The sequence below is a fragment of the Rhea americana genome, unplaced genomic scaffold, assembly GCF_003343005.1.
Source record: "Rhea americana isolate MKP2758 unplaced genomic scaffold, rheAme1 scaffold_22, whole genome shotgun sequence".
In the NCBI taxonomy this organism is placed as follows: domain Eukaryota; kingdom Metazoa; phylum Chordata; class Aves; order Rheiformes; family Rheidae; genus Rhea; species Rhea americana.
In genome coordinates, this window is record NW_028186329.1 from 3,301,783 (window position 1) to 3,316,429 (window position 14,647).

At 37.3% G+C, this 14,647-nt stretch overlaps 1 protein-coding gene across 1 annotated transcript; it reads right to left on the reverse strand.

Moving 5' to 3' along the window:
• Nucleotides 1–272: 272 nt before the first annotated feature.
• FEM1C (fem-1 homolog C) lies at nt 273–14,467 on the reverse strand. The gene is made up of 2 exons (XM_085305378.1): nt 13,689–14,467; nt 273–3,663 (listed from the first exon to the last, which is right to left on the reverse strand). Exons 1-2 carry the CDS (start codon nt 14,230–14,232, stop codon nt 2,354–2,356), a joined length of 1,854 nt encoding a protein of 617 aa, XP_085161504.1. The 5' UTR covers nt 14,233–14,467; the 3' UTR covers nt 273–2,353.
• Nucleotides 14,468–14,647: the final 180 nt, after the last annotated feature.

The window sequence follows — 14,647 nt, forward strand, 5'->3', positions numbered from 1 at the left end:
GGACAGTTATAAAGACAGAAGTTTAAATTACAAACCCTGAAGAGCAGTACAGATTTCAGAGTAAAAAGCAGTGATCAGAAGTCCCTTTCTCTATGAACTGTAGAAAGAGTACTTTTTTTTTTTTTTTTTTTTTATGACTTGAAGTATAACGTGGATTATTTCTACTGTGGTGTGATTTGTCAGTTACACCTTGTTACAGAGTAGTAGAGAAACATAAAAAATAAGAAATAAAAAAAAGAAAAATCAAACTACTTGCTCTCACAAATGACAACTTGGGTGGCACGTATTTTAATCATTGCAAATCAGAGAAATTCAGCCAATTGAAAAGAAATTYACTGCTGCATATTCGCAAGAGAAACAGGATTTCCTCATACTCAGAATTTCATACAAACAATGTAAGTATGCCATGGGACAAACAGGTGAAAGTTGCTTCAAAATACAGAGTTTGAAAGTAGCAATACACAAACAGCACTGCTTTCAACATATCGTTGTTTAAAAGCATCCCAGTGTTTTTCCCAAGGATGGGTAACTAGTTGGCTCCACACTGTACACTACAAGGAAACCTGAAACAGCCAAGAAGCAAGGAAGAACTATTCTTATATGCTCTCAAGACATATTCTTCCTCAACCTCATCCACAAAAGACAAAAATACTCCAACAGGAAATTAAACAAAAAAAAAAAGAGAGAGAGAAGACCCTCCTAAATCAATGTTTCCTTTGTCTAATTCATTTGGCTTTTAAGTATCTCTGTCTCAGAAAAAAAGTCTGCATCAACTTGTGTGAATTTCTGGAGCAAGAAATCCATAGGTACATCTACTGCCCATCACTGAAATGAAACATCAGGTCAACGATATCCAATACGCTAGACTACTAAACGTCCAGGCAAACTGTATTCTACTGAACAGAAATGAATTTCACTTTAAGACATCTGCAGGGCTAATGTGCCATAATAAATTCTACTATTAATCAACAGTAAAGTGCTGAATTATATTAATTACCTGAATCTCACTCTCATTTATGATCTTCATTTATAGATTTCTTATCAAGTCAAAAGAGCCCTTTCTGTTGTAAAAGCTAAGCTGTTGTGCAAATATTATAAAAATAGGTAACTTTAATCAGGAGCTATATACACAACAGAACTTCTGCTTTTTCTTTAAGTACAGCTGATAGATAGTAGAGATGAAAAAAATCCATGCAAGTATTTATAAAGATATTTTAAACGAAGGAAAAGGGACACAGCTATCGAACTTCCAATATCCTGGCATACAGCCACTCACTACATTATAATTATACTAGATGAGGTCTAGATCTGGACTGATAAGCATCATGCCACCAACATGCTTTAGTTTCTTTTGTAGCTAAAGAAGTTGATTTTAAATTTAAAACTACAGTATACATTTGATCTATTTCTCATTAAAGTGTATCATTAAGTTTGAGGTTAAACTTTGCTCAAAGTTCACATCTAGTCACATAACCAGCACAAGCAAGACATTAGTGCAAAGAGGAAGGTGTCAATTGTACATGATGAGGACTCTTCCCCTAGCTGCATGATACAATAGAACGATTCTCAGATTTAAAGTTCAAGTGGATTACCGTGAGAAAAAGAGAGAATTTCTTCTCCCAAATTTAGCACAAATTTCCAGAGGATCAAAAGGAAAGCGACCTCAGTTACAGCTAGAATAAAAAAGTCAAACCCAAGTTTGGAGAGCTGATGTGTAGCTCCAAAATTTGTCATGCTATGAAGGCAGCATTCTCAAAAAGAGCTCCAAACAAACTGCAAAACAAAATTGGCATTGAAGTTGAAATTGGCCAACTGCTGCATAGAAATATGCTCACACACAACAGTCATGTTTAAGCCAGTGCATAGAGAAGATAAAAGCACTTATGGTAGTTGCAAATGTTAACAAGTCCATACAACTTTTACAGTTTAGCAATGAGTCCATAGAAAAAGAATAGAGTAAGAGTAGAAATGCTCAAGCAAAACCAAAAATGATGACCTTCCAACTGTATAAAATCCACACAACAGTTATAGTAAAAAGACATCAGTGGAAAATATTCAACTCAGTCCCAAACACCCAACAGGCAAATAAGACTAGAATAGACAAGCCTTTGGCAGACAATTTTAAGAGTCTAAATATGGCATTACATTTCTAAATAATCCACAAAATATATTATATGGCATATTCATATTAAATACTGGGTAACCAACTCTGTAAATCTGATGCTAACAACGCTTTAGCCAATGAGAGCAAGATGGAGCAAGCTAAGGGAACGCTGGTGTATCACAACAGTGCTCAAGAAAAACATTGTCACCAAGTCGTGCTTCAACAACAGTACTCTGGGACTCCACACTATCATCTGTGGAGCAAAACAAAGTTCTCCAATTTTTCAGGGATGTGTCCTGTGTAGTATATGTTATGATTCACTATAACACGAGCAGCAAGACACTGCAATGTAGTATGATTTATGGGCTGGATCAAATTTTTTGCTATTTCCTTCTCATCCAGCAAATCACTGGCAGTTTGTTTATGCGAGTTTGTGGCATCAAAGTGTGAACCTGACTTGATAAGAAGATTCATGATGTCTGGATGGTTGTTCAGTGCAGCAATGTGTAAAGGACTGTTGTTATCAGAGTCTCTGACGTTTACATCAGCACCACATTCCACCAGTATAGCAGTAACTTGTAGAGAGGGGAATTTACAAACTGGGTAGCGCCCCACACAGGTAGTATTCTTGTCAACAGCAAGGTGAAGCGGACTGAAGTTATTCCTCCCTCTCGGCTGAAGCTTAAGAAACTTGTAAATAGTCTGTTTCTTAAAATGTTCTTGTTCTGAGCTGCAAGGTACTTTTTCCAACAAGCAAATTAAATGCAAAATGATGGAAAGGGCTTTGTTCAGCTGCATTGGGTCTGGAGGACATTGAGTTTGTTTCATAGCCCGTTCTATTTCGAGGACACTTTTGCACAGTATACCCATGAGATCATCAAATGTAACAGTAGTGCCTAGCAGGCCTTTTGCCCTATCCTGCAGCATGAAGGAGAAGAGTTCAGCAAATGACAGTAAACTGCTGGCTGTCATAGGGCTCAGTGGATCTAGATTGCTCTGCTGCATGTCCAAAGCATATTTCCATAAGTTGATGCATCGCTTGAAGTTTCCAGAGTCCGCATAGACAGCACCTCTGTACCTAATATAGTAGGATGTATCTGGGTGTGAAGGACCAAGAATACGTTCTCTAATTAATAGTGCTTGCATTCTCATCTCATCAGGGTCTGCAATAAGGTTTTCTAGCTCTTCTGAGCTGTTTACCTCTTTAGCATAATCGTAGGCCATAATTAGTGTTTGTGGCACAGGCTTGCTTAGGATATTAGTCCTGTCACTGTATCTCATCTCCATAGCTCGTTTCCAGTATTTTAAAGCACCAAGCAGATCTCTCTTTTTGTCCACAAACGTTGCTCCTAGAAGTTCTAGGGCATTTATGCGCTCTGTCTTACTGGTCTGTACATGCTGCGTCAGAAAGTCCACAATATTTGTGTGGCCAGTCACACTGGCTGAGAGAAGGGGAGTCATTCCATAGCCGTCCTTTTCCATCTTAGCACAATACTTGAGAAGCATCTTCATGATCTCCAAACTTCCAGATTCTGCACAGTCATGTAATGCGGTGTTTCCTAGCAAGAGAAGAAAATCAATTACACAAATCAAAATTAAATTATATTCAAACCTCAGCACACAAGTAGTTATTAAAAAAATAAATAAAACACATACATAAAACCTCACCCTTGTTCTTACATCTATGGACCTTGAAAGGCTTTAAATGATTAGTTAAAATATTCAAAACCTGATTAAAATATCAATGCTGCCAAGCACTTATACAAACCAAAATGTTTGATGTTATTACCTGAAAGAATTAAAGAGGTTTTAAGGACTCTTTGTTTTATTATTCAAAACTCAAAACAATTCTCCAGAATATGAGCGGTTTTGTATCTCCTTTCAAGGATAAAACAGAGACCTAAGCTTGCTGTCTCTAAATTGTTATACTTTCTCTTGTTCTCTTATCAAATATCCTTCCTTCCTCCTTATCTCCAGCCATAATTAAAAAAAAAAGAAAAAAGAAATCTGTATAAAATTTAAAGCTGTGCTAACTCACCTTTGTTTTTATTCGCCTCTACACTGTACCTCTTCTCTCTTTCATCCAAGCCTTTTAAGTGTATCAGGACAATAATTGCATACAAAGGAAAATACAGTCCAACACAACAGGCCCTCCATCTCAGCTGGAGCTTCCGAGACTGCCATAATATTCTGAGGGAGCTGGTTATTTTCTCAAGCCTACGTATACACGCAGATACACTTTTCTTAGTGCTGATATTTGTTAGGTCTTTATCCTGAAGTCCCACATTAACCCCTCTGTTCCTCTGGTTAGGACTCCCAAAGCAGAGACAAGAAAAAAAACAACCAAACAAGCAAGCAAGCAAATTCAAACCAGTCCTTAATTTGTGCCTGAAATCTGTCTTAAAAGCTGAACACTCTACAGAAATAAACTAAGAATAAGGTGCAGGTAAAGGCTTTCTATTAAGAAGTTAATATATTTCTATTCCATTATATTATTCTGCCCAGAATATATTGTTCATGCTATGTTAAATAGGCTAAATTTAAATGCAAAATATTTGAAATTAGTACATACATAAGGAAAAGAAAGACTATCTCTCATAAATATATTTCAGAAGAAGGAAAGATTATTAAAATTGCTATTTTTTTATAATAACCTGAATTAAGTCAATACAGTGATTTTGGTATCTTCTGACTTTTGAATATTTGATTTCATAACATTCTAATTTTCCTTCCAGTAAGMAGCATGGCAAGGGGATATGAAGCTGAAGAAGAACAAAAGCAAAATTGCAAAATATCTGGTGAAACCATGATGATTGTCCTCTACTAGTGTACTTGTGACTAGCAGCACAAGATGCTTTGGATCCACAACACAACCTATCTTTTGAGTTAGCAGATTATCAAATGGTAGTTTGCCTTTATCTTCTGTGTAAGTCACTGGATGAGAACAAGTTTGTCCAAGGGTTTTGCAAGTTTTGGTACACAGCAAAAGAATGTACAGACTCAAGGTCTGTTTGGATGAAAATGTTCAACGGGAACAGAACATTTTGCCTCTGCTCTCCTGCTTGTATTCCAACCATTCCCTCCCTCCTCACTCYCTGCTAATCTTTCACTTCTCAAAACTTTATATATAAAGTTAATCTGCTGTTTCTTCCTCAAACTTGCTGGTAGACCATCAGAGGAAGAACTGGTAGCACAATTCGAGCCTTCCTCACTGCTYTCAATTCCAGTAGCCAGAAGGACAGCGGTGAAGAGGAAGTCATTCAAGACAAACAGCACCGCAATTCAAGAATATCACATGCAGAAAATTTAACTGCTACTCTAATCAAATTCCTACCAAAGATGCACTAAAAGCTATTTGTAAAGCCAGATTTTCACAGTTACAGCAGAAAGAGAGCTACTAACACATTTTGTCCCCAAACCAATACTTTAAGTGCAAGTTCCAAATGTTAAAGAAAAAGAAAAACTCAAAAAAAAAATAGTTTCATTAACACAGTGAACTTCTAAGAACTTGCAGAATGTTCTTTTCCTGATACATTTCTGAAGAGCAGCCAGCTATTTTGTTATCACTTACCAAAACTAAGCTGAGGAAGACACTCCCCACAAAGCAGCACTTGAAATCACCTGTTACATCAAGACATACTAACCTGAAGCCAGGCCTTGCAATGGCAAGTGACTTTCAAGTCTCAAATACCCTCTGCAATCTTTGTTTCTACTGGAGAGTGTCAGGTCAGTTACAGGAACTTCAAGCACCAATTGGTCTGATCACACTACAGGCTCTACCATGACCAACAAGTCAAAGCAACAGAGATGCTCCAAACTTAAGTGGTTTACAAGCTTGACGAGTTTCGCAACTACAGTTCATCAGTTAGAATTCCCTCTGTCCTTACTGCACATCACAGATTAGAAAACTCCTTATATTTCAATATTGACAAGTACGAGATTTTTACATTCCTCAAACAGGCAGAGGTCAAAGCAGGCAAATACGCAAGAGAAACCTGCTCGCAGACATACACGTTACAAAAGCCTTCTTGCTGTGCTAGAGAAAGTCTAGGTAAAACATAACTACAGCTGTCAAGCCAGAACTAAAGACAAGCTGACTCCTCAGGCTCTYTGCACTTCTGCACTCAGTCATGAGAGCAAAATCAGATTCACCTTCGTGTAGGCTGAGCCACTAGTTAATGTAACCAGGTCAGTGTGTATTCAAGTCCATACTCCCTCCCTCAAAGCAGAGCTCTGAAACATTGGAATTGGCACCTTCCAAAAGGTCTTTCTAATGCCAATCTAGACAAGGCCTGGGATAAAAGAAATTCCGAATTACAAGTGTTTTCACCAATGCATGTCAGAACCCTACATTAGCTCTGCAAATTTAACACCCACATTTCAAAGTACCAGTGTACATAGACAAAGTTTTTTGAAGTGTTGATTCAAAAAAGAAAAAAAAATCAATAAATATTTTATTACAGATCACACTGTGCTTGTTAAAATACCAGAGGCGTCCTTAGATGACAGCATTTCATGTTTAAATGTTATTATTTGTGTTTTCCAGCTTCCAGTCAAACTTTTGAAATATTAAAAAAAAAAAAATGACAAAAGGATACTGAAGACATACAAATCAAAATGCACTAGTAACATCAAAGCTCTTACAACCACTGCACAACTATTAATACACATCTTGCCAGCTTTGACACTAGGTCAATGGTAACTATTCAAATTACACACTACATCCATCATCACGTAACATTGCTCTTTACACTCTTTCATCAATTGGCAGGCATATATGCTATGACACATTAACATCACAAAAAGCCAGACAAATTAAGCTTAGCCACTGCCTAAGTAAATTCAGGTCTAATACAAGAGTTTGCAAGCCATTAATTTACAATGCAGACACGCAGAATGCATAGAAATATTCCTAAAACTCCACAGAATCTCGCTGCTCTCTCCAACTCTCCAAATGATCTTTCTTAAAAAAAAAAAAAAAACAAAAAAAACAGATTTTTATTAGTATTATTATCAGGATTATTGACTTAAACAGAAGTTACTGACAGCATATCAGAAGCAGAGTAACTTTCTAGCTACTTGTGTTGTAGTAGTCCTCAGAGACCTACTTCAAGTAATGTGTAAGCTAATAAAGGAAGGATGTCACCACTAATTTTTAGTGGCTGCCCCTTGCTTCAGTTTAATTGGATGAAACAGCAGCAGGAAGGAAGTATCATGAGAATACAAGCTCCTATATACCAGAAATGGACATGGCTAGACAAACAGTTTAGAGCTACCAATTAAAAAAATAATAACACAACCAAGTTTTAAGAAATAACAAGATTACCTAGCTATCTACCTATCAATTACCAAATGTTATGYTTGAGGAAAAAACTGTAAAGAGGGCATGGCAGCAGACTTAGCATCCAATTCCCCTCTTTAGTCCTTTGAAATCTTACCCAAAAAAGGGGGAGGAGGATGTATAAGTTGATATCGTGGCTTCATGTTTTATTCTTTCGTTACAGACCTACTTCAGAAGTGGTAGTGTGAACATTATACAAAGGCTCCAAGTATTGCAGAACTAATTCCCTAACTACCCAGTGTTACAAAAAGTACATCTGGGAGGGATTCAAATTTTTAATGAGGTCATGCCTTTCTATGTCAGAAGAAAATTATTCCCAAAATAGACTGGTAGCTTGTGACATGGGAAGGAAAGAAAGCACAGCAATGACACAGAAAGCGATCTGGCTTGATTTGCAACTGATATTAACTACATGCACCGCCTAAAATTTATGAAGTGTCTCATCAAATTTCCAGACAATAAAACTTCTTTTAGAGTTTTCTATCAGTCTGACTTACACCCCAAATCTGCTCCTGAAGAAACACATTCAGCTGCTCAACTTCAAATATATGAGAAAAATGATTTAATTTGGAGGACAATTAATTCCACTGTGTGGAATTAATTACAGATGAAATCCATCACCTCTGTAAAGTTAAGTTGTTCCTATAACACAATTTTTTAAACAGAGCACTTGAAGCAAGTAAATTCTCTAGTAGTATCAGATTTTTAAAAATGTATTGATACATACATGCAAATACAGATAGAGCATCAGAGAACAATCTGATGTCTACTTTATGCTTAGTTTACATAACAAACGAGAAAAAATAAGAAGTATGCCTTCCCTTTGTAAAGGAATTAAGCAAAAAATGCAAAGAACTTCACCTCAACAATCCAGCTTCCATATTCAGTAACAGTATAATTGCTCTCTTGCTCAAAAAAGTACTTAAGGATAACCTGTATTATCAAGATTAATAACACAAAGCAGCAACAGTATACAGAATGCTGCGAAATGATTAATTTCAACATGAACTCCCTTTTTCAGTTGAAATTCAATAATTTATTCCTTTTAAACTGTATCTTCCTTCACATTTTACAGACATTCCTACTGATGTCCTGTTTCACATAGCATCACACACAAAACATCCACAAAATGCAGTGTACTCCATCATGTAATGCCATCCAAAAATGGAAAAGCCAGCCAGACCAACCAACCAACCAAAAAACCCACTCACTTTTAGAGTAAGGCCTTTATTCAAGAGCGGGGGGGGGGAAGGGGGAAAGAGTCCTTTGTTTTTCTTCCAAAATGAATTTTGGCAAGCAGACAAGACAAAAAAAAGCTCAAGAGAACAAACCTGTCAGACTCCTTTCTGTTAACTGCTAGGGAAGATTCATTATTTTTAATGTATACTAAACCACACTGATCACAGAGCAGAGTGTGCATCTAATTCCCCTATTTCTGCGTCTGCAAAGTCCATAGAAGGCTTTTTCCCTCCCAACAGGTTTGAGAGCGTTAGGCTCTCCAGTCTCCCACGTAACTGATAACACTGAAATATTGCTAGCCCTTGATATAGTATAACTATGTGAATAACCTTGAAAGTACTCAGAGACTGAGGTCTGTACAGTTCTATACTTCCCAAAACAAGCAAGTAAATTGAACAAGCCTCATCCTCCATATTATTTCACAAAACCARTATGATCAAATACTGCACCATAGCTAGTGGTATTTAAGAACAACAAGTCTTTCAATCACAGTGTTATTTTGCATTTTCAAAATACATGATTTCTTCTGTTAGGGTAGCATGGAGGATAGTAACAAAGAAACAAGCGTTCCTGTGCTGATCTCAAAAAACACACCTAAAGGAATGCCACCAGTTCTTACGATGGTTATTAATACTTGACAGGGAGAAAAAAAATAGTTTTTTGGCTAGCAAATATGTCTGCTAACAATTCAAAKGGAACAGAAGTAGTGAAAACCATCAGTAAAATCCAGGAACACCACCTTGATGAGAAAGACTGCATTTCAAGCACTTGAGCAATGGAAAGAGTTACAAGCTGTGTTCAGAAAAAAATCTGCCTTTCATGTAATTATTTTGGAAGAAAGGTCTTACTCCCTGTGCCATTACATACAGTCCATCCTGGCTATCAGAGCTAATGTACTTTATCTACAATTTAACCTCTTAATTCTGTGTAATTCACTGTGATTGTGAGAAAGGAAGGGAATGAGACTCCATTACTGCAGCTGCTCTTAGTAGAGGAGAATGAAGCATAATGCAAAGTATCAAAATACAGGTTGCAAATTGCCAAGGTGCAAGATACAAGTATTCTTATCTTGAGTTCGATTACAGGTATAACATCCCTTTAAAATGGTCTGTATGCCAAATATTTTTATGGTGAAAAYTAAAGAGTTTTAAATAGAAAATCTAATTCTAATCCACACAGCTCCAAGTAGATCACCAGTGGAGCCCAAATTCATAATCTCAAGCCCCAAAGACCACTACCACTGGAATTACAAGCATAAGTATTCTCCCTTCCCTCCCCTCCCCTCACTGACCAGACAAGAGAGGACTACACAGAGAACACATCAGCAGAACACTGTGATCGAGAATCTACAGTCTATTCTTAACACTGTCAGGGAGCACTATCCCTTAACTACAGATCATTGGCAGGCTTCGCAATGCAGCAGAAAAGAAAACCACATGCAGCCAAAATACAGAATGTTCCTCCTAATCCAAGCACACAGGCAGGAGATCTGTGCCCACTCAAGAGTTGAGCTGCAGGGTCTTCCCTGTTCAAAAAGCTTTGGTTTTGATACTACAGAAATCTATTAGACACCTATTTCATATTGGTGGGGGGGAAAGAAAAAAAAAATCAAACCTTGTTAGTTTTAATCTGTACCATCTTAAACCAGGAGTAAGGTACTGGAGAAGTCTGTGAATTAGGAAAATAAGGCTGAATTAACTCATATTGGAAGCATTCCTTTAGCTACTTTTTTGCTTTTCCTAAAAAACCAAAAAAAAAAAAAAAAACAAAAAAACCCTTTAATTCTACAGATATCTGTTATTTTCCATAAATCTGAGAGGAAAAAAAGACTTCTCTTATCCTCTTTATCACCATTTTCTTCACTCAGTTCATGTGACCTAAAACACTTTAAGAAAATCCTTTGTTTCCATTTCTGCTGCCTATGTTCTTCATAAAAGTTTTGGGAAATTGTAAAAGTCAGATATGTAGATCTGTGGCAAGACCAAGGACAAGTAAAATTCCTATTTTAAATTTAGAACTATTGGTCATCTTTCATGGTATAGCACTGTCATCTATGCCAAACGTCTTTACCTCCTCCTTCACTATCATCTCCTGTGAGACAGCGCTAGATGCATGCTTTACCTCAGAGTMGTCTCCCACCTGAATCAAAAACTCAGAAGTCTTCATGAGTTATCTTAACCCTACACTAGCTATATTTTTGCACTTCCCCAACCGTCCTTCCAGAACCTCTGCCTTATGAAYGTCAGCAGTCCAAAACAGTTGTTGTGTTATGCCTGTATTTTAGAAGTAGTGCTTCTGCACATGTTTTTTAACTGCTCTATTACACCCTTCTTCAGTCATCCTCATTTTCAGATCTCTGAACTTACCTGTTTTTTCATCTCAAAATACTTTTGATTTTTCCCTGGAATTGTCAACAGTTGAAAATAGATTTTTACATCTTTYCACAGCTCTAGAATTCTTTCATTTTTCAAATTGTGAATACAGTCCTATCTCGCAATATGAAAATCTAGTGGAAAAGCACACGGGATAGTTTGAGCAATTTTGCCCTCCTCTCTTTCCCTGATTTCACAAGTAGTATCTGGAAGATGATCTGTAGTAAACTCCTGTTACAGYAGTTTTCTAAGCATACTTGTAGTAAAGTTACGGAGTTCTCTTCTTATAAGGAGCTTTATAATTTCAAAATCAGCAAAATTTACAGGAAGGGGTGTATCTTAAATGAGTTTTGATAGAAGGATAGCAACAACTTTTACTACTCAGAAGCAGAGGACTTTTGCATCCTCTATCCTCCCATTACAAGCACCCCTACTCTCCGCCAAGAGAAATGTTTGAAACAAACAGGGAGTAGTAAAAACTGGAAGTAATGCATAGAAAGAGACTTAGAGATGGACTATAAGAGTACAGTGTGAGTCCTATTGGAAACATTAATTTTGAAATAGCTAGCAAGCATTCTTGCAAAACAAAGTTCAGAAGGTTAGTTGTTGAGCCTCAGCCATTGCAACACTCATATTATTGTAATATTTAAGGCTATGAGTTTTGCTTGGTTCTTCTGCCTTTCCACAGCTGATCTTCAGGGTTTACAGTACTTTCCTTCTCTCCTCCTTTACCTTGCCACTGCCCATTAAATAACTTCAGAGATTAGACTACTTCATGATGCCAAAAACAAGAAGTAYGCTAATGTTAGAGGGGAGCATTTGCTTCCAAATACAAAAAAGGCAGGCCATATGTGACTGACATATATGTACACACATCCATTTGTGAATATTGTAGGTTAAAATAAAAAAGATGCACTTTAATGAGCTGAAACATATCTAATTCAACTTAAAAAAAGAATAATAATAATAATCTGTTWATACCATAGGAACTTCTGCTCATGAGCCTAAATGGTGAATCACATAGAAACTGAAGAAAGTAGAAAGAGGAATGAAATAAGATAATAGAGAAACTGAGACCAGTGAAAAAATCCTCAGAAGTGCACATCTGTCATTCTGTCATGTATATCAAGAAAAATAAAATTAATGCCCTAGAAAAGTGAATAATAAGGACCAGCAAATTAAAACCTGCTCCAGTGACACAAAATGAGAAAAAAAAAAGCCAGWTTTTTTCTGTTTTATAAGATATTTAACAGCTCTGCACGGTTCATACTTAATATTTAAAGGGATTGATTTAGAACTCAAAAGAATATTTTATATTTAGCTCATTACTTCAAGAACCCAGTCTAGAAACATGACATTTTTATCCTATCACAAGTCCATGATGATTCATAAGCAACCTTAAATCCTTACAAAGAAAGATTTATTTTGCTCTGCCCACCTCTATGACAAATTTGTAGTTTAGCTTTCTTTACATTAACCTCACATATCTGCATGATTTGCTAAAAAAAAAAAAAGGGCATATTTAGCTGGACAGCTATTTCAAATACATTACTCCCATATTTGGCACTTAAGCTAGGCACGTTTTTTTTCTCCTGACAAAATATACCTTTAGTATATTGTGAAAAACAAAATTAGCCAGAAACAAGTATTGGAACTATTACCCGACAAAAAGATTTCTTAGCAGATTATTAGCATATATAAAGATTAAGCTGCTGAAATACAATCCTGGCTCAATGAGCTAAAAATTAACTACAATCTGCAATAATCAATATGCTTTTTCAGCCAGTATCGTATTCATGTGCAAGTTTGAGACTTAATGAAAAACAGCCATTAGAACAAGACGTCCACATAATTACGATCACTGCAAAAAGAACAGAAATCTTCACCTTGAACAATAGTGTTAGGATAATTGTAAACAGAGGCAAAGAGATGTCCTTTGTGACCCATGCATTAGTGGAAGTCTTCTGTTGTGATCACAGTCACATGGAGCTTCATTTCCTGAACCCTAATATACCTTTGTTTTAGTAGCAGTGTAGCATTAGGGAAAAAAAAAAAAAAGAAAGAAAGAAAAGGATCCAAGAGAATTAAAAAATTTGGAGGGGAAAAAATAGTTAAAAAAAAAAAAAGAGTGTTTATTCATATCCAGTGTAGAAAAGAATTCTCCTTTACACGCTTCCCTATTCTAGTCTTCATGGCACAGGCCAGTTTTAATGTACAGTGCATTTGGTTTGTTAAGAAACTGAGTGAAAAGCTGCCTAAATTTTATACAATATCAGCTCATATATTTGAACATRTTACTACGTGTTCAATGCTACAAATAAGATTCCTCAGCAAAAGTTGATTAGCTTTTTCCACATATAAATGCCAAGTTTCATATGACTAAATTTTTAAGAATTGGAGTTTAAGATCAAAAAGTACCAATATAGAGTGAAAGTATGTATTAGTGTTAACCAATAAGAAAATTAATATGCTAAAAACATCTGTAAAAATAYAGCTAAACACATTTCATTTCTTACTGGAAAAAAAGATTCACATTATGAGAGAACTATTTTTGGATGTCAGCCTCCTAAAGAAAGATAACTGAATAACTCCACTCCTCTTTACTACAAGGAARATAAAACAATGAACTTACCTTTAACACTTTTTCTGTTAACATCTGCTCCTTTTTCAAGTAAATACTGAGCAATTTCTTTGTGGCCCTTGTAACAGGAGATCATCAAGCACGTATGCCCATGACGGTTTGATACTTCCAAGTCGGCTTTGTGCTCCACGAGGTATTTTACTATTTCCAGGTGACCATCGAAACAAGCAGCTCTAAGTGGCGTTGAATTTGTCAGGGTTGTGTTGTTGACAGACGCACCGTGATCTAACAGACACTGAACCACCTTTAAGTGACCAGCAGCTGATGCTGCCCATAATGGCGGGGCTCCCTCAATGGTCTCACCATCAAAATTCACTGAGCCACCAACTTCTATTGAAGCAGAGCAATGGTCCAGCAAGTATTCCACCATGTCAAGGTGCCCATAACGGGCTGCCATCAGAAGTGGTGTGGCACCATTGGTTTTTTCTGACATAAGTAAGGCCACCTCTTCCCTTGTTTTGCTTGCCAGTAACTTGGAAAGGAGCCGCAGCTTGCCATCACGAGCTGCATTGAACACTGCTGTCTTTAGATCCATTTAGTCTGTACCTCTCTGCTGCTTGAAGGATACACAGCTGTCTTGCTCGGGGTCAGGAACCAAAGCTTACTGGAAACACAGAGCCCAAACAGACTGTCCCGTACTTTTTCTCAGACCAGTTTCACGGAGGCGGGACAACATGGAGACTCTGAACGAGGTCCTGACAAAGCACTGAGGAATCTGCAAAAGAAGAGAACTCTGAGTGTTTTCGCCTTCTACTTCTCAACTAAACAAATACAACGCGTTTTTTTCCCCACAGCTCGAACAAGCTCCGCTGGCGCCGCACCAGCACCAGCCGCCTTCCCCGCGCYGTGCAGTGCCCCCGGACGGAAACTGTTGAGCCGGGGCCGCCGCGGCCCGGCGTTACCGCCCTGCGGGAACCCTCCTCCCCCCGGAGGGCGACGGGCCGCCCCGG